General features: G+C 36.6%; 1 protein-coding gene across 2 annotated transcripts in view; it reads right to left on the bottom strand.

The window, feature by feature from the left end:
- adcy3a (adenylate cyclase 3a) overlaps window positions 1–25,442 on the bottom strand; it is a 64,150-nt gene extending 38,708 nt beyond the window's left edge. For both annotated transcript variants that reach the window (XM_015346195.2, XM_015346200.2), the window contains exons 1-4: window positions 22,757–25,442; window positions 20,979–21,128; window positions 4,093–4,223; window positions 937–1,048 (exon numbers count right to left, since the gene is read on the bottom strand). In XM_015346195.2, coding sequence (XP_015201681.2) covers window positions 937–1,048; window positions 4,093–4,223; window positions 20,979–21,128; window positions 22,757–23,431 — 1,068 coding nt within the window. In that variant the 5' untranslated portion in view covers window positions 23,432–25,442. The remainder of the gene's footprint in view (window positions 1–936; window positions 1,049–4,092; window positions 4,224–20,978; window positions 21,129–22,756) is intronic.
- Window positions 25,443–26,177: the final 735 nt, after the last annotated feature.

Below are 26,177 nucleotides of genomic sequence, written 5' to 3'. Positions count from 1 at the left end.
AAACATTTGAAATCTTATAACAAATCTGGGGCGGTACCAAATTGAGCTCTACTACTGAAATCTCTTTGTCCTTGCAATCGTTACCTATGCTTATACCTCAAACCTACAGTATATACTTCTCATTTTGTCATTTAGCCCAAGGATATCAATAGATAAAGCTACAATGGTCTTAGAGCACAATTAATTAATTTAGGAGGGAAAACCTAAACACAATAAACATAAAGAACACTCAAATGCAAAAACAGTATGGGAAAAAAATCATTCTGCTGATGTTCACAATGAACTTAGTTCCAAGAGACAACAAATACGATGTTACAGTGATATTCAAATTTAGGGTCAGAACAATGGTTGAGGTATTCTGCAATTAAATCTATGAAATCATCTAACTTTGTTTAAGCTTTGCTGTCAAAACCAGTGCAGCAAAAATTAAATAATGAACCACAATGTTTTGTAGAAGCAATCAAATTACTTGGTAAAAAGTATTAATACTTCACCCATCAGAATAGTTTGCTTCACAATTCTTGTGTATGCATTAAATGAAGGGTTATTGTTCAGTATTTACAATATTTATTTGACAGTTTCTGCTCAAAAGTTACCTTATACATTTTCGCGATCATTGCATTTTTCAATTTGAACAGTCTTCTTGTAAGGCATCTTTCAAGTATATCCTAAATATACAGTTCACAATATAAATATAATATTTAGATGTATTATTCTACAATATACCGTATTTGCAAAGGACTACTACATTTTAGATAACAAAAATATATATTCTCATGGAGATGTTCTGAAGTTGATAGAATTTTTTTTTCTAGTCAGTAAGTTACTAGGATTCCATGAACCTGAAAACTGAGTGCAAACTGTACAATGTATTAATATAAGAACAGTAACATGAGTAGGATGCAGTGTGGGTGAGGGCTGTGCAGAGATACTTACAGCAGCTAGTTTGTCAAAACGAGCAAACAATTCATTCAACAGTTTAACCAACTCCTGGGCACTGCAAGATGAGGATAGCTGTGTGAAGCCCACAATATCAGCAAACAGGATACTGCAGAAGGATGAAAAGAAGATTAAGGAGAATCTACTGCCTGCAACAGAAAATCTGTTAATAAATGCATGTAGGTGAATCTTGTCCTTCAGCAGTGTCATGTGCATTTTTTATATTGGTATTGCCCTACATTAACTCTATTACCTTGCAAAAGTATTCAATCCAATTACAGTACAGTATATCCTATTTTCTTGAATATGCCTTTGAGCATAGCGAAGGTGATCCGTTAGAAGGCGTGTACAAAAGGTGTACCTTTTGATTTTAACATCTTTGACCCATAAGAGCATCAGTTGTAGTAAAATGGAAAGGTAATAATTATTTTTGCAATGTAGTTTTTTTAAAGAGAAAAACCTATTGCTTATAACTATAACAAGTTTACACCATTAATAACAGGAAATAGACAAATGTTTCTTTCATCAGGTTACACGGACATTTTAGTGAATTGGTATGACATGGATAAATTCATTATGCTGATTTGCATAAAGAACATTAACAGGTTGATTAACAAGGCGTGTCCTGTGAAACCGCATGTGTGGCCACCAATGGAAGCAATACAATCTGTAAATCTGATGTCATGTTTTGCACCAGGTTACAGATCCTGGATTTTTTCCCATTCTTCTCAGAAAGCCTGGGAGATTACGTGAATAATGTATTGGTCTTTGAGCCACACATGACACACATTATTCCAACTCATCCCACAAATGTTCAATGAGAGTCAAATCTGTAGACTAGACTTTTCATGGCTTCCATGACAGCTCATTGGAGTCAAGACTGAAGTCATGCTTCCTGGCACACCCCATCAGCTATGTCAAATCAATGCTGTAACCCTATCTGTGGATGGTACTGTACTTGAGTTTCAATCAAAAGTCAAGAACTGGGGAGTGATATTTGATTCAAGGTTGATGTTTGACCCACACGTGCCACCTTAAAAATATTGCCAGACTGCATCCTATGTTGTCGCTAAATGTTGCTGAAAAGCTACTCAACTTAACTACTATAATGACTGTATTACTAACTAGCTAGGGTATCTAAATCCATGTTGAATAAACTACAATATGTTCTATTGAGCTATTGAATATAGTAAAATAGTTTAGTTAGGTAAGTTTCTAAAACATGTGTTAAAACATTGTTCTCTTGATTAACATACTGTATCTGTATCTGTATCTGTATACTGTATCTGTTTTATTCTATTTTTTCCTATTTTTGCACTTGGCCTGACATTCAGAAGGTCAAATCACCTCATCACTTTTGCCCAATCAATTTCCTCACTAATGAGATTATTTAGTGTTTATGTAACTCAAAGTCACTTGAACATATCAAGGTCAATGAATCAAAATCATGGCAAAACATTTAATCGATATTCTAAATATTTCTACTTTATTTTTCTAACAGCCTACAAGCATAGGTGTCTTTGATGTTCGGTATACAGTGTAACCAACTTTATACTTCAAATGACAGTGAAATACTTTAGAAGCAGAACATGTATTTTTAATCATTAACATTAGTTATGCAAATTGTTTGAGTATGACATTATCAGAGGTTATATTATGACTGGGAATTGTGAGAGCTACTTCTTGAGTTATGTGTGTTTGCATGTTTGCATGTTCAAAGGTGATGTGACACATACTGTACAGTATACATAATAGGCACATAGGCAAACTGGGTGTAATTACAATGCAGTAATACCACATCTCAGTGAAAGAGGGCCTGTCTTTTGGGAATGTTGCTGGCAGGAACACTGTAACATGAAATTAAGGGCATATTTACACCAACTACAGCTGCTAACATAATCTGGTGACACTGAAGACACTTAAATGTGATTAGAGTAATTGTAAATCTCCACAATAATAGAATCATAATACCATACTGTAAGACTACAACTGACTTGCTATCAATATGGCCAACAAGCAACCAGAATTGACAAATCCCATTTTTGTCTCTAATTTGAAAATAGTAGAGGGATTGTCACTTAGAATGACAAATATTCTCTATTGGTCTTGAGACATGAACCAGGCGCTTCATAAATAATTTATTCATCCATGTCCTCCAACGCACTAGAAAAAAATCACATTAAACTAGCTGTTTATAATCATGGAATGCATGTCTGGGGAAACAGCATGATGGGCAGTAATGAAAGGTATTGTTACACTTAATTTTTATGTTCTTTTATTGTTCTGTTATGTTGTATTGATACTACTTCTGCAGTGTTCATAAGGACCTTTGAATGACATTTAGCATGTTCTATCTACCTATCTACTTGGTACAGACAATGGAGTAAAGTATCACAGCAATTGAACAATAGAGAATGCTGTTTGACAATTAGTAAATAAAAATAAGTATTCCAATTGAATCAGTAACTGTCAGCACCTATTTCACTGAATGAAGTTCATTGGAAGTAACATTGGAAGTATGTTTCATTTAATCTTTTTATGTTTTTTCTTTTCATAAAGAACAAATAACGTAACTGTTTACGATTGCTGAGTATTTTAAGGGACCTGCACTAAGAAATTTGTGTAAGATAAGATTTTATTGTCCCCTGAGGGAAATTTCTTATGTACTGTATGTACTGTACTGTGTATGTACTGTATATTTTATAAAAGGAAGGACAAAATGAGATGTGACTGCTTGGTCCATGTGTCTTGTGTCTCATATGGTGCCTAGTAGCTCACTGATCCAAGAATCTTATTCCATCATTTCATGAAGGATCACAATTAATGAGCTAAATTACTCACCTTTTTCAATTATGTTTCTTAAATGCTAGTAATGATTCTTTGTATCCTTCTTTCATATATGAGCTTGAATCTTGGGTCTGAATTCATCTATGCCTTTCAAAATTTTAAAAGTTTGAACTAAATCCCACTAGTAATCTCTATTTACTAAAAAAACAATTAAACAAGACTAATGTTTTTATAATTCTATTAACCTTGTTATGTAGATCAAACTTTCAGACCTGAAGTTTCTAGACATCTTCCTAGATCATTGGTTTTATGTATGAAACACAATATAACATTTGTGCTTTCATGGCTTTCTGTCGATGTGATTACCTGACATTTTCATGGCGATACATGTACATAGTGTTAAACTGTTGCATCTCTTTCTGGCTAGCTTCTTTCTTCATATCCTTGAGCATCTCATCGGCAATATGCTTTGGTAGAATGGACAGCAGAAGGCGCTCCTAGAGGGAGAAGAAAAAGAGTTCTTAGCGGATAGACAGAAGTTGATACTTTCTCAGCTGTGGTCCAGTTACTGCATGACCCATAACCAATATTCATTTCCTCTGCTTTTAAACTGATAATCTCCTTCAGTCGATTGCAACAAAATGCCCTCAGCTCATTAACAGCCATATTACATGACTGCAAACAAAATAATCCCAGCAGTACCTCACCTGGTTACATGAGAATGCTCCAGCCCATCCCCAGAAGATGTTAGTGTCAGTGTGACCTGAGTTCTTAGCATGGTATAATAAAAGAAGGCAGTGTTCTATAACATGATTGCAAGACCACAATTATGCTACCTCTGTCAGCTACAGCTAACCCTGCAAATATAAAAAGAACTCTACGAGAGGGTGGCTATATACAATGACATATTTTATTTTCTCTTTCTGGATTGTATAAACTTGATTCTTCTCTTTGCAATTATTATTTTGCCTTATTATTACTTCCATCTTATTTATTTTTAACACTTCTATAGTTATACAGTATACTTCATAACCTTTTCCAGATATCCCCTTTGTGCTTCCTGCCCATTGCAGCCCACAAATCAATGAGCTACTGAAAATGTTTTCATAACATAAGAAAAAGGCTTCCCTTTCATGGCAGTCTATATAAACCTGAACTGTTTGTGCAATTTATGCGTGCAATCTCAAGTATCCAACATGAAATGGAGGGCTTTTAAATTAAGGATATTACAAACACAATATACATTTGTTCTGTATATGCTGACTAATTGAACATGTTTGGATCATCTTCAGGTTTAACTGATTCAGCAAAGTGAAGTAGATGGAAAGTGGTTTGCTGCTGCCGCATTTGTGACTCAACCCTCAGTGTAAAATGTAGTGTCATTTATACAATAATGAGTTTTGATTTTTCAGCCTCCAAGATCACATAAGCTATTGTGGATTCCCAGACAAAGTGGAGCTATCTTCATGCACCATCTGGTCATGCATGGAACTGAGCACATTCCTTATGGGATCTCATGAGTTTTTTTGCACATGCTGACATCAAATTTACACAAACGTTGTGCAATCAAAAACACATCTCTGGATCCATGGTTATAAAGAGACAGAGAAAGATGGACTGCAGTGCTATGTTCTGATTTTTCTACCAGCTACTGTACATAAAACAGGAAAATTCCACGACCTTTAAATTACCTAGAGAGAACACTGTGTGATGTTTCAACTCAAATTATGTGAACCAGTTAAATGGTATAGTTAAGAACTTTAAAAATAATGTTCTCTTTAATGGGCATGGGAACATTGTAGTTTCCTCAAATAATTATTCATATTCTATGTAGAAACTAAGTGACGACAGCCAAATTTTGTGACTTAAAATGATACATCACCCTATATAATTACATGCCTCTTTTATAGATATGTGATCTGGTACCATGATATTTTTTAACATATTGAGGAGTGAATTGACCTTAGAAGAATGCAAACATAGGCCTAGAAAGAAAATACACCTGTGCAGGTAAAATACATGTAGTTATTTCTGTCAGAGAGCACAGTGAGATAGAGGTGCGAAAAGTGAAAAACACAAAAGCTAAGCAAGTCAGTGACTCCCGAGTTTGATTAGAGCTGACATATCTCAGGAGGCTGGTTGCCATGGAAGCCTGCAGCTGCCGGATGCACTTCAATGGGCTGCAGCTCTCCTCCCAGAAGCCCCTGATTGTCTATTAGTATTCTGTGAGTTTCTCCTTTGCCTATGCTAAGCCCCCCCCCTCTCTCTTTCTCTCTCTCCTTAAAAGAAACCTGCTGTTCCAAAAATAGAAGCTAGGAGGGGTGCCTGACAGCATCGGCTGAAGGAAGAGAGAGACAGAGATAGTGAAAGCAGGGTTAAACACAGTCACAGCAGTGGGGAAATGATACACTAAAGGAAATAAACACACCCTTTGCACTTCAGCTTGTTCAAAGCCTTTTTTCAAAACCGAGAGTTTGACTATGCCTTAACAGATCACACAGTCATTACAAATGTATTACCTTCTAAGAGATTCATTAGGTTTCAACTTGACATATTGCAATCCCACTGCAGTGTTAGTTCAGGCACTCAAAGCTTTAATTACTTGGGTGTCTAATTAGTTATTAAGTCGGGAAATTAGTCTCCTACGGCAGAACAAGTATTCTATTAATTTTATATTTCAAGCTTTCTTAAAAATAATATATTGAAAGCACCATTCTTTTTCAATATAAGAGAGAATTTTCAGGGTTCAGTCAAAAGTCTGAAGCTTGTTGTAGTTTAACAGGTCTCAGTACTCTTATAAGACATTGAAAACAATTTTATTGCCATTTTATTGCCATAATAATTCGACTCATTTGCCTTCCATTACTGAACAGAAGATACCATTCGTGGGATTAATTATATGATATTGAGTAATTAGCCCAACTGATTACACTTTGCTTGAGGAGTAGAAATAGACATTTAAGGTTTTGCTTACTCTATATTTAATTAAGGAGCAATTAAAAAAGGTTTCAGTATATATAGCAGTGTTTTAAACCTGTACAACCCAATTTCAGTACAGCTATGAAATTCGATTGCAATTTATTTATTCTGTCAACTGTTGTCATCCCAGGAACTCTGTCATTATGCTAATTTCACAAAGGTTTCTACAAAAATGAAGAAACCTGAAACACACAGATGAAAGGTCAAGGAGTGAATATTTTGAACTTTCTTTTAGACAGATGTTTGTTTTCAACCACCTGTGTTATGGTGGTGTATTTAAAATTAATATTGCTCACAACAGTGAGGTTTTAATGGAAACAGAAATTCTAAAATGAATTTAGACTGCAATGCTTTAACATGACCTTTTTTAAATATATTTTAGAAACCAGCATGATAATAAAGACATATACTAATCACTTCAAATCTTGGTTAGCATTCAACTGATCTAATCCATAGCCAGTCCCATGCCAACTCTCAAATGCCATGACTACAATGTGTTCACCCAGTACAAATGAAGTCACGTGAAAGAAAAAAACCTCCTTGCAGATTTGTTACATTAGATTTATCAACAGAATTTTTAACCTATTGAATTATGTGCTTTAATCTCGGAGGATTCGTGCTGTTGAAGTAAACAGTTGAAGTGTAGCAAGTCCCTGGCCATCCGTGTAGCCTCACTGTGTCAAAATGCCATGAGGCATGGCTCTCTGCACCCCCCTGAGGAGCACATTACCCAGTTTAAAAAAAGAAAATCACACATCATTTGTTTGAAAGCAACAGAGATAATTGGCACATCACAGTTTGCAAATTATGCCCAGTGCTGTATAGCTGTTCTGAGCAGGGAGTCTGGGGAGAGGGAGAAGAACTAAGCAAACAGATACTACTGTTCTACAGACTCAAGCAGTCAATGAATCAGATGTTCCAACTCATTGAAGACATTTTTTATTTATTTCTGGAGTTAAAATCCAAATTCAGTGACATTAAAAGGATAAGTTAAAACTTTTCCAAGATTCAGGTGGACATAACTTCCATGCATAGACACTGTTTATAAGGTCACCTGTTCCTTAATAGTTCTCAGCTACAGTATGAACTCAGCCTTAATTAAAACAACAAACGATTGCTTCAACCTTTTTTCTATTTCTTTAATTCAATAGTTACTTTCGGTTTCAAGCGTTAAATCTGCCTTATGGACCTCTAAAATTTCTCTGGGAGACTCAGCCTAGATTCAAGTAAACAGCTTTACAAAAGACAAAGTATTACTAAACCAGATTTGCATCCAGATTTATACTTTTTCAGTAAGGTCTAAGTGTTAACTGAATAGGATTTGAAAGAGTTCAAAAGAACTCTGAATCAACTATTGACATTTTGATTGCATTTTTGTGCTATAAAGAATCAATTATTTTAAAATGGAATAACAGTAATATTAAACCACACAAACAGTTTTTAATGACTGATGTCCTTCCTATGGAGGTAGCCTTCATATACCTCACTATAGTTCACATTTAATACATGAAAATCGTTTTACAAGGTTTTGTGGAACTTTGATAAACGTGAACAAGGGCAAGGTACATTGAAACTAGTATATATGTGTGATGTGAAGCTTTAAAAATGTAATAAAACAAACCAAAAGGTAGAGCAGATTATAAAGGCATTAATCATCAGGTGTCAGATTAAATGTTTACTGTATGTTTTATTTATATTATATTAGTCTATTATTGTGCATTTCCTTCCATTTCCTCTGGTGTATTGGAATTCACAATACTGTTGGAGCAATACCTCAGTATGAGACCTACAGTCAGTTTGTGAATACCTACAGTATGCATGTCCCAGAAGAGTTTTAAAACATATACTGTACAGAACTCCGGGCCATCACCTTTAAACAAATCAGAAAAACTGCCTGGAGTTTAAGAACTCAAGAAAGGTTACATCTGACCCTTCTAGACCCGTTTAGTAGTTATTAGCTAGTAGATCCATTGATCTCATCCAGCCATTTCATGAAAGCAAAAAAGGTACCAGTTTCAACTGCATGGCGGAGTAGCTTGTTCCATACTCCTACAACCTTCTGGGTAAAGATGTGTGTCCCATTATTGGTTTTAAATGCACTGCCATGTGGAGTAAAGGTTCCTCACACTTTTAAATAAATAAATTTATGCGCCTAGATTTAGAAAAGCACATTAAAAAAATAATATATTTAAACAATAAAACAAAAAAAAGTTATTCTAGAAAAATACTGGAAGGGTTAAACTTGATCAGTGCTTTGCTGGGCTTGATAAATTCAAAAATAACCTAACATTTTTGGAACATAAATGGAACATTTTCCATGAATCCACATTCTACAGTATGTAACACCTAAGAAAATGCAATGAGTGTTCCTTCAGAGAGTACACTCACCATGGGCTCTGTCATCAACTTTCATATGCAAATGCTTGCAGACTAGACTGAACACCTGACACAGAACACCCACACAACCTTACAACCCACTGCACACAATCTCTATTCCTTCTCCCCTGCTTTACCTAGCAACGATGCAGTGAAAACTGACAGAGAAGGAAGCACTGACAACTGCTCTTCCTTGCCACTCATAGACATTTAAAAGGCATAACAGGAACATATCAATGGATCATTTTTTACTGTAGCATTTTTGGTGTGCCATCACTCACATTAAGCTTTTTTAGTGTGAGTGTGGGAGGCTATAAAACACAAAGACAAATCTTATTGATGCTTCTTTAACTGTCATGTACTGTATGCAAGGCACTTTTTCAAACTGCGAAGTCCAGAACAAAAAGCATTTACTGGGTTTGCTTTTTGGGTGCCTTAAGAAACGTACCTAGCGAAGTAGATAAAGTAACTGTTTTTGGCTAGGCCTAGCAACCATCAGCTCTGTAGACTTGAACTGTGCAATACATAATGGAAATTAGAGCCATTGTAACCCCTGACATAATCAAAACTTATCATTATAGGGATTTACACAACTCACTATTCTATTTCTATTTCACTGTTTTGAACTGCCCCAAAATGAAAATATGGTACACATAAGATGAAAACATAGTTTGGCAGATTAAAAAGAAGATTATATTTTGTCATCATCATCACTTGCAATAACCGCTTGTAATAATATCCAGTTCATGGTTTCAGTGGCCCTGAGGCCATCCCAGGAAGCACTGACTGCAAGGCAGGATACACAAGTCCATCGCAGGGCACACACAGATGTAAAAAAGAAAACAGGGTCAGTTTTAACAGAAGCCAACAAACCTACAAACATGTCTTTGCACTGTGGGAGGAAACCAGAACACCAAGATGAAACCCACACAAACACAGGAAAGACATGCAGACTCCATACATACTGGAACTAAACCCTGGTCCTCAATACAGTGAGGTAGCAATGCTAACCACTGTGCCATCAGTACACACCCATAAGATGCCATTTAGTTTGTAAAAATGTCATTTTAGCACCCCTACATTGCACAGTATATGTTAGACGTTAATATATTTGTAATGGCATTTTGTCAAGTTGTATCCCCATATGAAGAATAAAACGTTCCCGAGCACACACATGTGCAGATCATATTGACAGAATGTACAGTAAGAAATAAATCATTTATACTACCAATGTCATAACACAAGTATATACCAGGAGCTTTAGACTTCACTTAAAACAGACTTAATTGATCTTTGTTAATTTTACTGATTAAACAATGTCCTTCTCCATTAATCACATATGGTGTATTAATGGTGCACTTAAGTCATATATCTATCCTTGTATGATCTTCAATGTCATCTAAACTGTAACAATGCAAAGCACATGGAATTAACTGGTTGGGACATTCAATTTTAAATCAAAGTTGTTACTCATTCCGTTGATCAGAATTATTTAAACATAACTTGTAACAGCCTGAAGATCTTAAGTCTGGATATTTCCATTATACTGTAGGGATGCCTATACTGGATTCCGCTGATAGCTGTCATCAGATATCTTTGGTTACCTTTATTCTTTTAATGCTTAAAGCATACCATTTACAATTTTCAAAGTCTTCTTGTCTTGACATGCTAGTGAAATATCTTAATTGCACATCGATAACCTATATCCTTAATTTCTTTAAGTACTTTTAGAAAAATGCCATCAGTTGCCACTCATTAGCTAATTTTGACAAAACGTAGTTCGTTTAGGTACACCAAACCATGCAAAATAGTTTAATGTGCTACCTGTTGTACATCCCTTGAGATGCCACAACCTGTACCCACCAGGTAGCCAAAACACGACAGCTAGAGGATTCTGCATCTCCTCCACTCTGCCTATTAACATAGCAATGAGGCACCTTATCTTACCTGGATTGTGTGCCAGGAGCTTGATGTTGGTTGATTTGAATACCTATAGAAAAGGTGAGGTGGGGTGCAGAATATGGAAAGTATTGACTGCCTAAGAGAGCTTTGATCTTGAATTTGAAGAGGGCAGCAGGATGTTTGGATGTCCTAAATTCAAAACAGTCTGATAAACCAGACATAATGATCTGAGAGGGTATGGCCCATGATAAGCATGCCTGGCATTTTTCCACAGATGACACAGAATGAGTATCAGATGATCAGAATATCTTAGCACCTTTGCCGAGAACAAGAGGGAGTATAAACCCAGCTTTCCCTGGCCTGAACCCATTAGTAGTAATACTTGAATATCATTTTCTAGTTATTTTAACTACACACCAGTGGTATTTATCCCACATAAGGTAAAGATCCTAAACCAACCAACTGCATGGTGCTGTTAATTGATAAACCTACAGCATTAAAATAATATATTGATCAACCTATGAAGAAATGCAGTGGGAGTATTATTTGTTTCCTTGTTTTAGGAAATTATTTTAATACTATGATTTTTCTATAAACAGAGAACATAAATAAACATTAATATAACTATGTTACTTTGTCTAATACTGTTTTGAGCACAAGAAAGGAAAGGAAGGGATTTACATGAAATTGTTTTTGTCACTGTTCTGAAGGCTGCATTTGGCACTTTGAAAATCCATGGTATGTTTCTAACATTCTTCAGTACTGGGTTGGCAGTGCTGCAAAACCCAGTTGACACTAAAAGATACCAGCATTCTTTGTATTTCACAAAGATTCCTCTTACACAATCCTCAGCACTACTTCAAGGGCTTCTGTGAAAGTCAAGAGGAAGCCGTGACCCATAAAATCATAACCAAATAGATACTGTTGTAACACTTCAAAACAGAGCTGTCCTAGATCTTTAAAAGACATCATAGGCAGAGGAGGATATTTTATGCAGATTCAGTTTTGCATTACTGTTTTGTGAAATAAATTTCAATTAATTGGTTAACATTCTTAAGACAGAAAGTACAGATATAGGTTGAAAAAAAGAGAGTATAGAAATATGTGACTTTTTTGTTTTTTTTCAACATATTTTGTTCTTCTTCCTTTAACTTCCTTACTTCTTTTCTCTTTCCTTTAACTTTAAATAGTCTTTGTGAAGAATTGCCAATGTATTCTGACATTTGTATAGCAGTTCATAATACAGCTGTATTACAACGCCTCAAACATTGACAGTACAAGCAATTTGATCTATATTTCATTTCAAATTTCACCTGTGTAATTTTAGCACCTCCTACCTAGATGAGGTCAGGAGAAGAATGGAAGAACTCAGAGTTCCAATACTGAATGTGTTCACCCCTAGCAGCAAGAACTGTGGAGCATCAAATGCTTCATTGACCTTATCAGAGTCTGACTTCGACATTGGGAATGGCATTCCATGCTCTGATGAGCTCTTATTCATGCTCTGTTAGGATTAGCATTCAAATATCATGCACCCGATGATAAGTAATTTCCCAGAAATGCTTAAAATTGGATGGATATCTTAATCAGAGCAAAACATATTAGGTAAGTGAAAGTTCAAGAAGATGTGTTGTTTAGTCCCCTGAAGTTGAGCTTATACAGTATGTGTTATAATGTCATCACTGAACATGTCAACAAGCATGTTTTTTTGGTTTTGTATAGACAGAACTTTGTTAGTAGTTTTACTGTGGTTTGCTGAGCAATTTGGAAGGCAATTTAAAGACTTTTGTACTCATGACATGGTCTTGGGGCCGTTTCATCAAAGCTGAGCAACTGCGACATGCATGAGAGATCACACATCACACAGGACTGTGGTGCTTGTGTTTCATCAAAAACATCAGAACTTGTGACTGCCCTTCTGCAAACCACAAGCTACTGAAAAACATTTTTGATCACAAAATACAGAAAAAGGAGTTCACACAAAAAAGAAAAGTGGGTTCATCAAACAAGTTAGGAGAAAAGAAAAGGTTTCTTGTAACTTAGTTGTGCTTCTTTCCACAATCGGAATATCTGGAAATGAATATGATCTAAGAGTATCTCAGTTTCCACCCAGCTTCCCAAATCAAAATTTTGAGAAGCTTGATTGTCTGGAAATTGTAGGAAAATTGTTTAAAATTGTTTAGTAACTCTTAGCTACTTAGCTAAGAGTTACCTTTTCCTTAAGGTAAGAGAGGACATGATGATGGTAAACTGGATTTAATTCTTTCTTAAGAAGATAATTAAAAGTGAAATAGTCAAATAAAAAATGCAATAGTTTATTACCGTTTGTTTAATTTATTTATAATTTGTCTATAGATATTCATTATAGGGAGGTATGGGCACAATTCTTAGAACTGCTGCCTCACAGTACTAGAGCCTTGGGTTTAGCTCCTGGGATGTCATCTGTATTGAGATCTCCCCCTGTATTCATGGGTTTCTTCCAGGTGCTTCCGTTTCTTTCCACACTCCATTTACATTGGGGTAGGTTAATTGTCTTCTGGGAAAATTGGCCCTGTTGTTAATGTCTATATCTGCGTGTGCCTGTGATGGACTCACATTCTGAGGGTGTGTCCTGTCTTGTGTCTGTTGCTTGCCAGGATAGACTCGGGCTTCCCCACAACCCCCTACTGGACAAAGCAGTTAAAAATGGATGGATGGATATTGACTGTACTTGCTTTCTTTGTTTGACATTTTAATAGCAATTCCTATTTTTAAGATTTTACTTCACTGAAACTTTTTCAAAAGTAAGTTGTCTTTCATGTAGTGGAAGCCTATTATGGCTGCAAAGGATTTTTTCTTCCCACCTTCAACTTCTGCTGTCCCACCTTCAACTCTGTAACATCATGCTAGACAGGTGTTCAAAAGACAAATCACTCAATCTACAGTACAGCAAAAATTTAAGTTCTGTATCAACCAAGATGGCAACCCACTTATTAAAACCCCCATAAAAAGCTTATAAACTATGATTGTACCAAATGAATTTAAATTTATCAGATTTCATCCATCACCAAAGATTGTTTTGCTTCAGTTGTGCACCAAAAAGGTTGCTACAGTCACATTTATGTCCACTGAGAGTCTTACACTTTTTAATTTAGCCTGCTTCTGCTGAAAAACTCCAAATGAATAGGGTATACTTCTAGTCTCAACAGAATAAATATATAACAACAGGCTTCATACATAAGCTAATTTACAGTAACTGTCGTGCCTGACCACAAAGCTTCTTTTATTTTGCTGTTGATACACTTCCCATAACAATTGCTCCTGCTGTTTAAGAACTGCTTGGCCAATCAGTTCTAATTATAAGTATCACTTTAGTGAGCATGACATTAATATATAACACACTGACATTATTGAGTAAGCCAAGGCTAAAAAAAATCATCAATTGATTTAATACTTGGCAACAAACAAAACTGCTTCTGATTTGCTTCTCCCAGATAGCTGTGACAATTGAAAAAAAATGCATACTCATATACAATCTGTGCATAGTTAATGTAGGATGAAATGGTGTTCTGGTATAAACCACAAAAGCCACCTAACACTGTTTTGTTTGTAAAATGCATACAGTACCAGAGTTGTCTTGTGAACCTCTGCACCAATTGAATACACACTTGGCATATTTCTTAACACTTACTGTAAATGTGCTTCATGATTGTACCTCAAAGGTTGCAGCAAAATATCATGAACCCCAAGTAAACCTCTTAATTCACCCATAGTGCAACCTCTTAGAAGTGCATAAGGATTTGCTTGTTTCCTCTGAAAACATGAAACTAGCTTATTTTGCAATTAATGATATATCAAGTTAGACTTTTTAAATTGCTGGTTCACTTACATCTTGTTTTTTACCCTAAACGTTTGACTTTGGTGAAGTGATTTACATTAGTTTTTTTTTAAACCTTTATTTTATGACTGAATAAAATCTATATAGAAAATGTTTCAACATTTTACATATTCTCATCTATAAAAAATAAAGTAGAAATAAAATATTAAAACCATATTGTAGCAAGATAACCATGCTTAGTAAACTTGATAAAAGTAATGTACAAATTCTGAAAAACTAACAACCGTTTTTTCTGTACTGACAAATCATGCTTTGATTTCACCCAACTTTTCCTCCTTCCACATTCTGTTGGAATCTTTACACATTGTGTGATATTGGCCACACAAAGTACTAGGAACTTGTTAATGCCATGACAAAGACACAGAACTTTCTGAAAACTGTCATAAGCATAAAGCCTTAATGAAGGTTTTAACTGAATTGTAAACAACATTGGATGCCCACAAGATATCCACAAGAAGATAACACAAGTGTTTGCCATTGCACATTTTTCATGTTCCCATAGTAACTTTGGATCTGTAATGAAAATGGTCACTTATGGTTAATTTCCAGGAGTGGCAGTAGAACACCTGCACTATCAAAGATCCTGCAATCTATTTATGAAACGCAAATCTATAGCTGTGACCATGCTGTAATGGTGATTTCTTGCAAATGATTTTCATGAAATGTACCCCTGAACATGTACTGTATTATAACTTTAGAATGTCATCTTAATGGTAACTTGTTTGCATGCATCTTCAGTTGCTTTGCTCGGACTGTTAAGTTGGGCAGCATATTCAATTCCATCTATAGAACTCCTAGGATTTGATTGCTGTTAAATCACTAAACTTTGTAGGGTGACAAATACTTTTCTTGTGTTTAGACTTACACATTTCTAATCAAAGAACAAACATACAATCAAAATTACACATTGCACATCATTTACATTGCACAGAATTCTGAAAAACCTGCCTACATAAATGAACATGCAATGTGTACAATAATATCAATGAATATTAACAATAATATCAATACATAAAGCACATAGGTGAGTATGCTCTTCTTATACAGGACCAGTTTTTTTTTCCTTTCAAAGCTAGATTGCTTTAGAAATGTACAGTAAAAAAAAAAGTCCCATATGTTTTGTCATCCTACCAGATTCTGTCCCTAAAAGTTTCTTCTTAAACAATTAGTCACTCTATACGGGTTAATTTTAGTGTATATTCAGCATTTACTGGTTTCTGTAGTTGCTCTACAACATATGGGAACTCCCATTACTAATGTTTGCACTTAACCAATACATTAAGAAAATAGTAACAGATAATTAAAGAAACCCAAATTTCAGTTTTGGCTACTGAAATATATGAATTTGAAACACAGCATAATATATATATATATAAAATATTTTCATAAGGAAATTCTTGTGTTTTATTAAACGTTCAGCTTATACACCATACAATACCTATTGTAAATGTATTCTTGTATGTTCCAGCTGTACTATAGTGACATTCTGAAGATAAAGGTACAGTATGTCCATAATATGTTACTTTTACAAATAAAATGTTTCCTGATTGAAAACATAAAACTGCCAAATTGACTAATACTACTTCACTATGAGCCATTAGAAATTTCAGTAATGATAAAAGTTAAGCTTTAAGAGCACTTCAATCATTATCATCTTTAACATGATTAGCAGATGCCTGTACAGGCAGAATCTGCAAATATTTGGCAAAAATCTGAAAAATATATTTTAATCAGATAAAACAATTTTGCATTGTGCTAACCACAATCAATTATTATTCCAGATGTTTTACTATTTTCATTATTTCTTCTGGAGATCTTATTACAAAGCCATAATATGCATAAATATTTAAAAACCTTCATACGGAAGGAAAACATTTTCTGAAAAAAAACCAGCAGTTACATTTAAAGTAAATATTTACAGGACTCATTTTGAACCTCAAAAATAAAATTTTGATTTATTCATTTTTCTCTAGGCTGAGTTACAACACCAATCAAGAAAACTGCCACTTTGTACTGTACATCTGGCACATGGTTCCTTACTGGTAACCACTGTAAGGCACTGCTCGGAAGATTAATCAGCTTCTGTGTCTGTTGTGTCATTTTGTCAGCTCCCAAAGTGCAACTACAGCAGATCGAATTCTGTCTGACTAGATTCAAGTCTTGTGACCTGGTAGTTTCCTGTCAGAATGTTTTATAACCAGCTTCAAATGTTTAACCACATAAAAGTGTTTGTGTTAAACTACATTTTTCACTTGTTAGTCTCAAACCAGCCCATTGTATTTCATTAAATAGGAATTTACAACTAGTTGTCTTTGTATACCTCCAGTATGAAATCAGCAGTTGTCAATCAGTCAGCCTAACATACTGCTTTGACCTTCATACAGACACAAAACAAACAATCCATGAGTTGCTTACATTTGTAGGATCTGTAATGTTTATCTTCATCAAGTAAATATATATTATATGCTGCATTGCATGTAGTACCCACAGCCAAAAAAATCGATATTATTGCAATTATTTTTTCTAGCCAGTCCTGCTGAAATGTACTAATCTTGAAAAGCTATCTTGTCTTACCATTAACTACATAAATATTCATATAGCCAGATTTATACACTAGGGGGTCCATATTAATATATAATGTATAGTATCTACAGAAGATTTATCACCATTATAATGACTGATACAGATTTTGCTAACAAAACTGAATATTCGTAAGCTACTGAGGTCAATGATGCATCACAAGCCGAGAATACCACAGCCAGCTTAAGCCTAATTTACTGTATACAACTTCGCTAGCACTCAGGAAGTTATGTGTAGCTATTTGAAACAACACTGAGGGTTGTAGGAGTGTCAAATAAATATTATATCCCTTAGAAGGGAAACTGTAACGAAGTGTTCTTTCAGGACCCTATGCAGATGACACAATCCGGGGAAGAATGAGGAAAACACGGGGAAAAAAGCAGGCAGGAGTCGGGAATGAAAACAGGGGGCATGTCCAAGGTGCACAGGTGTTCTGGGGGGTGAATCCAAGAAAAACAGTCCAAAAGGGAGTCCAAAGGGAAATCCAAGCAAGGCAAATGTCCAAACGGATTTAAAACTGGAGCGGGATCCGGTGGAGGGTCGGGGGGAAAAAGGGGGGAACGGGACCAGGCACACCAGGTCCCGGACTCGCCTGGTACAGGAACCAATGCAGTGCCCAGAACAGAGTGAGTGTCTGGCTTTTAAGGTGGGCTGGATAGGTGGCTGGAACAGGGAGCGGGTGCCCAAAATCATCTCAGAAGTGACAGAGCCGGAGTGCCCTTAAGGGGGGGGGACTACAATTGTGACTGAAACCTGTGCTAAGAACACAGTAGAATGTCCCTTGAGCAGACAGAGATGATAAATGTCACTGCCCTCCACAAAGACTGGGGAAGAGGATGAAAAAAACTGCCAGCCCAGGAGGGGTATGATGAAAGTGTCAGGATTCTAAAGATCAAGCAGCTGCCAGCAGCGAAAAGAGAATACCAGACAGATGTAGAATGTAGAAAGAAGATGGGAAGATGGGTAGGCAGGAAAGAGATGTACTGTGTAAGTCCCTATGAATGAAAGAAAGGCGATCGCAGGTGTGCACTCCAGTGGACAGGAACTGTGAGGCAGATAAATCCCAGACTTCCGACAAATTAAAAAAAAATCCCTATCTTAGTACAAACTCAAGTCCTCAGAGAGGAGATGATAAATCCAGCCCTGGAGAGGGGTTGTCAGGGCTCTCATTTCTAAGCAGAGAAGAAAAGAGAAGGGTGTCCACTGACAGAGGGAACAGGAAATTGCCTGGATACACAGAAATTCCACATGTGCGAAAGTGGTGGGTAGCAGGAAAGCCCCATACGGGAGTTGCAGTATTGGAGGTTTGGTGAAAAAGTATCGGGCAGTGTGGTGGATCTGTGGCTAAAGATCTGTGCCTTTGGCTGGAAGGTTGCCGGTTCATATCCCATGGCTGGCAGAGGAATCCTACTCCATTAGGCCCCTGAGCAAGGCCCTTAACCCCAACTGCTCCAGGGGCACTGTATAAATGGCTGACCCTGTGCTCTGACCCCTAACTTCTCTCCCTGTCTGTGTGTCTCATAGAAAGCAACTTGGGGTATGCTAAAAGACAAATTCCTAATACTAGAAATTATATATGGCCAATAAAGTGATCTGATCTTATCTTAAAAGAAATGGAGCCTTAGGTATATGGCATGACTACTTGGTATAAATATTGTATTTCCTCCTTTTCTCAGGAAGCTGTTTGATCTCAATGCAGATACTGTAGATACTGTAACTTGAACTGCTAGGAGTCTTTTTTTTTGCCTATTTAGTGCTTGATGTCTTTACAGAGCTCAGGATTTCAGCAACGTGTGTTCTTCATTGATGGGGCTACCACATCAATTAAGGCCACATTCTTGCTTAAAATTCCTGCTTCTCAGGAAGATGTTGTTGCCCCCTCATGATCCCTACCAGACCTTAATGGAACCAACTTTCCACATACAGTATGCTACTGCATAATAAAAATATTCCTTCTCCTCTGACTTTCACAGTCTTCTGTCATTGGTCATGGGATGCTACTACAGTGTTTTCCTTTTGCTAGAGAGTAAGGAGCACTGAAAAGAATGGCTGGCTTGGGGAAAAGGAGTCGTTTCATGTTTCACAGACACCAGACAGTGTGACCTCAACACAAGAAAAACAATGAAGTGCCGCAATGTGACACACTTGTGCATTCTGGACCTAGCTCAGACAGTCTTGAGAGTACTTCAAAGCAAGCATGTGGTATTCGTACGTTATTTAGTAACAGGAAAATAGTAGTCAGAAACAAGAACACATCATACTAACTGAACACAAACAATAAATCAGCTTTAAAAATAGCTCAAATAAATGTGAAAAAAGTGTGTATTCTGTACTGGTACAGAAAGTAAAAAGTTTTCTAACTCTGCTATATACTGAAGGCACAACCACCATTAAAATGAAAACACTTCAGAATATTGTGTTAACTATATGCCTTTTAAAGAAATACCATCAGATGTTACCCAAAAGCACCTGCAACAATGGGGTATAATATTTTTGATAGGAGCATATGCAACATAAATAATGTTTTATGAATTTGCAGTGCTCTGCAGTGATTCTAGAACATTGTTATAGAATCATTTTATGAATGGCTTGATGACAAAGCAGCAGATTATCTATAAGATTTACAAGTAAATTTTTAACTAGAATTGTATTGGTTAAGCCCACAGTCCACTCTTAAAGGTGGTGTACTTACCCTTACCATATCTCACATTTAAATATTCTCTGAATATTAGTGGATTAAGGACTGAGAAAGAGAACTGATTTCTTTTCTGACAATCATAATGGCTCGTGCCTGTGCATAGGAACCCAGTGTTTACATATCTGATGTTGTCACAACCGAAATTTTACCTGGTATACTGTACATTTATCAAGCCTTGTTCAATGGTTCAGAACACACAGAACTATTCTGAGCACTGAAGGTCACTGAACAGAGTAAAAAGCTTAGCTTTACACAGAACATAGAAGATATGCACACCCCATTTCACTTTTGACAGCACTGTTTTCCCTCAGTTTAAATCAGGCTCACTACTGACTTCTTATCACACTGACTTAGTGGTCACATTTGTAACCATCAAAAAGTGCTACTGTGCCAGGTTAAATAATGAGGTTTGAACAAAGCAGTAAGTCTAAAGTTAGAATACATTTGAAATAAGGCAGTATCTCTTAGGAATGCTACTTTCTTTATTGCAGGTACATAGATAAGTTTGTTTTAAACATAAATTACAGAAAAAAACACCTACTAATAGTTTAAAATGGTATGTTCACACATAGTGTGACATAGTTGAGCTCAAAGAGGAGCTCTCCATAAATCAAATTTGTGATTCCAATGATTCCAATGAATGGGAATGAGAAATAAATCTCGCAGGTTTCAGACAATATATGCTGAGCCACTATTATGAACCCATGGTGCTCTTGGGCTGGCCTCCTTCTAGAAAGACTTAGATAGAAAACTGAAGGTGTTAAGAAGCAAAAGTTCGTATAAAGGTCATAGTCCTCAAAACTGTATGAACAGACTCAAAACAGTAAAACAGTTCCTTACCTGCTGCTGACTCTGCTCCTCCAAGTTTAGCTTAACCTCCAGGGACTGTCGCGCCTCCAGGAAAGCCTTGCGATGCTTTCGGTCTGCCATATAATAGGACATGATCCCCACCGTGATGGCACACAGGTAGATGGCAATGTTTGCCAACAACTGGGACATAAACAAAAACAGGTATCACAACTGCAATGTCCATAGCAAAACTGCTCTCATACAACATACTGTACAACTACATAGACTTTGGATTTGACTTTTTCTTCATTATTTTCTTTAATGCATCATGTCAAGCCACAAAGACTGGCAATTTTCTGTCCTCAACATATATCTTTCCAAGCAGTTATTGCTTAAACAGAAATAAAAATATCCACTCTTGTAAACTTAGGCATTACCGTTTTTATAAGCTACAGTGTTTCTACATATTGGTAGGTAACCAAACAATATTCCTACCTTACAGTACAACTAACAAAATAGTTAATAATAACCTTCAAGAAGAAATGCACAAGGAGGGTACATGATGCTGAATAGTTCTTACATCATTCATGTTTGAAATCAGAGCTGGACAAAAAAAGCTTTCACCACACATTCATAGTATGGCACTGTTTTTTTGTTTATGTCTATTCAGCCACCACTTAAGAGCAAATGTGTGTTGAACTCTTACTCCCTCTTTTTTCAAGCTCAATGCCTAGCCTTTCACTGATCTTGTGGGGGTTCCTGCAATATCATCAATTGCACAACTTGTTGTTCTCCTTTATCACTTCAGTAGGATTTAGGGCAACTGCTGGACAAACGTTGGACAAACAAAGACTTCACTCACAACTTGTTTTCCTGTGGGTAATGTATCACACTACAATATTGACTGAGATTCTGTGGTGGTTTGCAGTGCATGCAAACAATAAATTAGAAGACGATTAAGCCATTATACTTTCAAAGACTTAGTGTTAACTTGTGCTATCACTATGTCAACTGTGTGTTAAGGCATGTAGTGGAATTTAGTGTTACCAAACACCAAATGTATGGTAATGTTCTAAGGACACAAAGCAACATGAAGTATATAATTTTTGTATTTGTACAAAGATAATGAAACTTTATTCATCAAACCAAAGACAATACCATGTCTTTTAATTGAATATATTTGGGAAATCCATCCAACCATTTTCTAACCACTTTCTGCACTGTAAATATGCACCTCTGTGAAGTTACAGAAATACCTTGTTTCAGATTAGTGAATATAACTTAGTTACCATTAATAATTTCCATTTTTGTTCAAAACAACTTATTGGACATACAAGTGTCAAATAATTATAATTATATACATATTCATTATTCATTTTATAAATCTTCAATTACTGTCATTCATTAATGCAACAATTTCAGATGGAAGTGTAAGTGGCCAAGTAACAAAACCAAAGAAACAGCAGTCCTTGAGGACAAGAAATAAGCAACGATAAGTAAAAAAAAACAGTACAGTACATGTCCAAGAGAAAACCTTCTTCAGCTCTGGCAATGGTGACTACATGCTCTAACAGAGTAGCATCACTACCACTCATTGTAATATTGTAAAGAAAACAAAACAAATTGACCAAGATCAGTATCCCCCATGAATGATCTGTGTTAGAAATCAAAGACACTAACAGGTGGTTTTCATTGCCTGGATCTTAACAATAAAATAGGACACTGCTATAGGTGTGTCAAATGACAGATCTCAATCTGACATTAATTATCAGCTTGTCGTGTTTCTAAAACATTTAAGCGTTCCATACTTCTGGACTGAGGTAACTTACCTGCCGGACAAGGGCTATCCCTTCAATGGCCTCCTGTTCCTGTTGAGCAATGGTCACCCCCAGCACCAGGGTATGGATGCCACAGGAAACAGCAGTGATGAGGACAATGGGCATGAGGCGCAGGGGCAGTGTGAGGAAGAAGGAGAAGACAAAGAAGGCCTGCCAGCCAACAGTGTCACTGGCCTGGTGGTAGTGAGCAAAGTTCAGGCCCAAGTAGGAGAATATCTGTGCAGCAATCAGGACCCAGAGAGCATAGGGGACAACTTTGCGTGATATACGATCAGGAAGCAGCCCATATTTGCACAGCACATAGAGCAGGATGTGGGCAGCCAGTCCGATGATAGCCACCAAAGTGGAGGCCAGCTTGTCACTGGTGTAGACCACTGTGCACATCACAATGACATAGCAGTCAAAAAGCGCAGCAAACACCACCAGCACCAGCAAGGTTTCATGACGCTGTCGGCGGAAGTAGGTCTGGTAAAGGTTCTCGAGGGACTCTGGAGCAAAGGTGAGTCTCATGAATCGAGGCAGGCACAGGCAGCAGCCAGAGTTGCGGACTGTCACCTCGTGTGTTCGGCCTACTCCATGCTCAGGGTCTGAAGGTAGGCTCACTGAGTAATCTGCAGAATATTCTGCAGAATACTCAGGTTCTGAGAATGCCCGGTTGCGTGGCATTTTGGAACCTAACTGAACCTGGCTTTTTCTAAAAAAAACACTTCCTAGTGATATTCAGTTATTCTTGAAACATCCATTTTGTTTTTCAAACCTATGCTTACAAAGCACATTTACTTTTTTTTGTTGTTTTCTTGCATCCAGTGCAAAACAAAATAAGCTTTTGCTTCAAAGATAATTTAACCTTCAGTTTAACAGCAGCAAATCATGTTAACAATATGCAGTTATTTAATTACACTTTCTTACATTTCATGCAGGTATCCACATTAAAATCAATGTACACTAATCAAACCGCTTTTCTTCATATCAAAACTATTTCAGGTTAGACGTTTAACGTCAGTTTAACTTTTCTATTAATATCTATCGAAAAATAAGATACCTTTTTAAACAGGATATTCCCACAATCACAAAAAAATGTCTCTGTGATTGATGAAAATCTTTGTATTTTACACATTAGTACAAATTTACAGTGCTTTGTTTCCTCTCTACTGTATCCGTAGTCTTCATTCGAAAAAACAGTCTAAGAAAACCTGCGTAGAAAACGCAACATAGATTTTATATTTGAGATCAATTATTTCCTCCTTTAGTTCTATTTTTCAATGAGCAAGATAATCCATTCTTCTTAAAATGATCGCTTCTGTGAGGTACATCCGCCAGCTACAGATCAGATTGATGTGTAATGACTTAAAATATTAGGTATTTTGACATATCCCCCACGAAGTCATTTTCTGAAGCCGCAGAGGTTGCATTGGTTTCCATGGCAAAGTCTTGCAATACAGTAACATGGAAGTAATGCATCCATACCTGTTCCAGAAGATAACGTAAAGAAACGATCAGACAGAAACGAGGCGTTTATTCGTCAGTGTAATACGAAATTCCATTTGAACGAGACATAAAAAATAGAAGTATTGATCCTTCGGTATACGTAGTTTTGTTTGTGCACAAATGTCCCCATGAGAAACCGACTGTTGGGTTCCAGTCTCTTCCTTGCGAAGCATCACCACTTTCTCCCAGTCCAATTAATCTCACTCAGTTTGAGTACAAAACCACAGAAATTATGACGATTTCCAATAATTAATTTTAAAGGCAAAGTAAGCACTGCTTGTCCCATAGATGGTGTATTCATATATACACTCGAAGACTTACATTGGAGTTATGGTTAGAATTATTAGCTGCTGTTTAACTATAAACAGCACTTCTCGTTTAAAAGATGCATTTAATCAGGTAGACGCATGCGGCCCTTAAATTCTCATTTGAAGGTTAAAAATACTTGCATAAAACAAAGCTTCCTTGATAGTATCCAAAAGAACCTTCAAATTAACAGTCTGTAATACTGGATTTAAGAAAGTGATTTCCCCAGCATCCCTTTCTTCTTTTTCTATTAAGTGTTACAAACACGGCGTGAGCTCATACCAGGTACAGTATGTCAAGAAGAACCAGAAAACATAGATAAGGATGCAAATCGGCAATTTGTATCCGCCTGCTAGGGACCGAGAAAACACCTTATCTCCTCAATTCTCCCCTTCGTTTCATTTGCTGTCAGCTGCCCCCTCGCTTCCATGTACGTTTTTTAAACCTTCGAATTAACCAAGCTGTTTGCATCCTCCCGATTCAAGACATGAAATGCATATTTTTGCCTCCCCCTTTTCCTCCTTCTTCAGCGGAAAACACGTAATAACGTTCCCTCTTTACTTTCTCCCAGTCCAGCCTAGTTCTCGCTCCCTCCCTCTGCTACAGAGATACAGCGGCAGTGATACTCTCGTAACATTCAACACACGCAGAAGCGACAGTCAAAAAATACACAGCATAACAGCCACTGAAGTCGGTCCACATGCGTCACAAGATTTTTAGAACTATTTTTTTTCTCCGAGACTTATAGCTTTAATGGTCGACGCTTAGAAGTCCCATCCCCGTTACTACTCGTTTGATTTTTCGGAGTGTGTTTACACAGCGTGTTTCCGTTTGTTCATTCCCTGTTGTCTGCTATGATCGTATTTCTTCTACAGTGCAAAGGAGAACTGTAACCCTGTAGGCGGCAGCAACAAAACGTTAAACCAGAAACCAATACCCAGTCAAGAGCCAAGGTAGCTGGCTACATATTTATAGATTTATTTGAATGAATAACTGACCAGGTGACAAGGTGCCTCGCAGCTTCTGGACCTTGGTTGCTACAGTATCTGCATGAAGTTTGTATATTATCCTTGTGTTTGCATGGGTTTCCCCTGGATGCTTCCACAGAAAATACACTTGTAGGTTAATTGCCTTTTGGGTGTGAGTGTTTGTATTTGTGTCCGTGTATCCTGTGATGGACTGGTGTGCTGTTCAAGGTATATTCCACCTTGTGCCCTTTACTTGCCAAAATTGGCTCCAGTTCCCTCACGCCCCTTAATTGGCAGAAGCAGTTAGAAAATGGAGGGATGGAATACTGTAACTGACCAAGGTTTAGTATAGTTATAAAGTCCTGCTTTCACAGTTTTTGTTGTTAATTCAAGTACTGTTTTGGTCACTCATACAGTATATTCACTTCCTAACGTTCAGTACATTATAATGTATATATTTATAATATCTCTATATATCTGCTTGTCTTCAATCTCTGTCAGCCACATTCATCTTTACTTTCAAATGCCTTAAAGTAGTATTTTCTTATTTTTCATTGGGTAACTTTCTTCATAGTAAAACAAAATATCTCAAAAGGATGCAATTTAAATGTATACAGAGTATAAAAGACCTTTGGAATTTTTAAAACTAT

Source organism: Lepisosteus oculatus, chromosome 2 (genome assembly GCF_040954835.1).
Source record: "Lepisosteus oculatus isolate fLepOcu1 chromosome 2, fLepOcu1.hap2, whole genome shotgun sequence".
In the NCBI taxonomy this organism is placed as follows: domain Eukaryota; kingdom Metazoa; phylum Chordata; class Actinopteri; order Semionotiformes; family Lepisosteidae; genus Lepisosteus; species Lepisosteus oculatus.
This window is presented reverse-complemented; position numbering and strand designations above follow the sequence as displayed.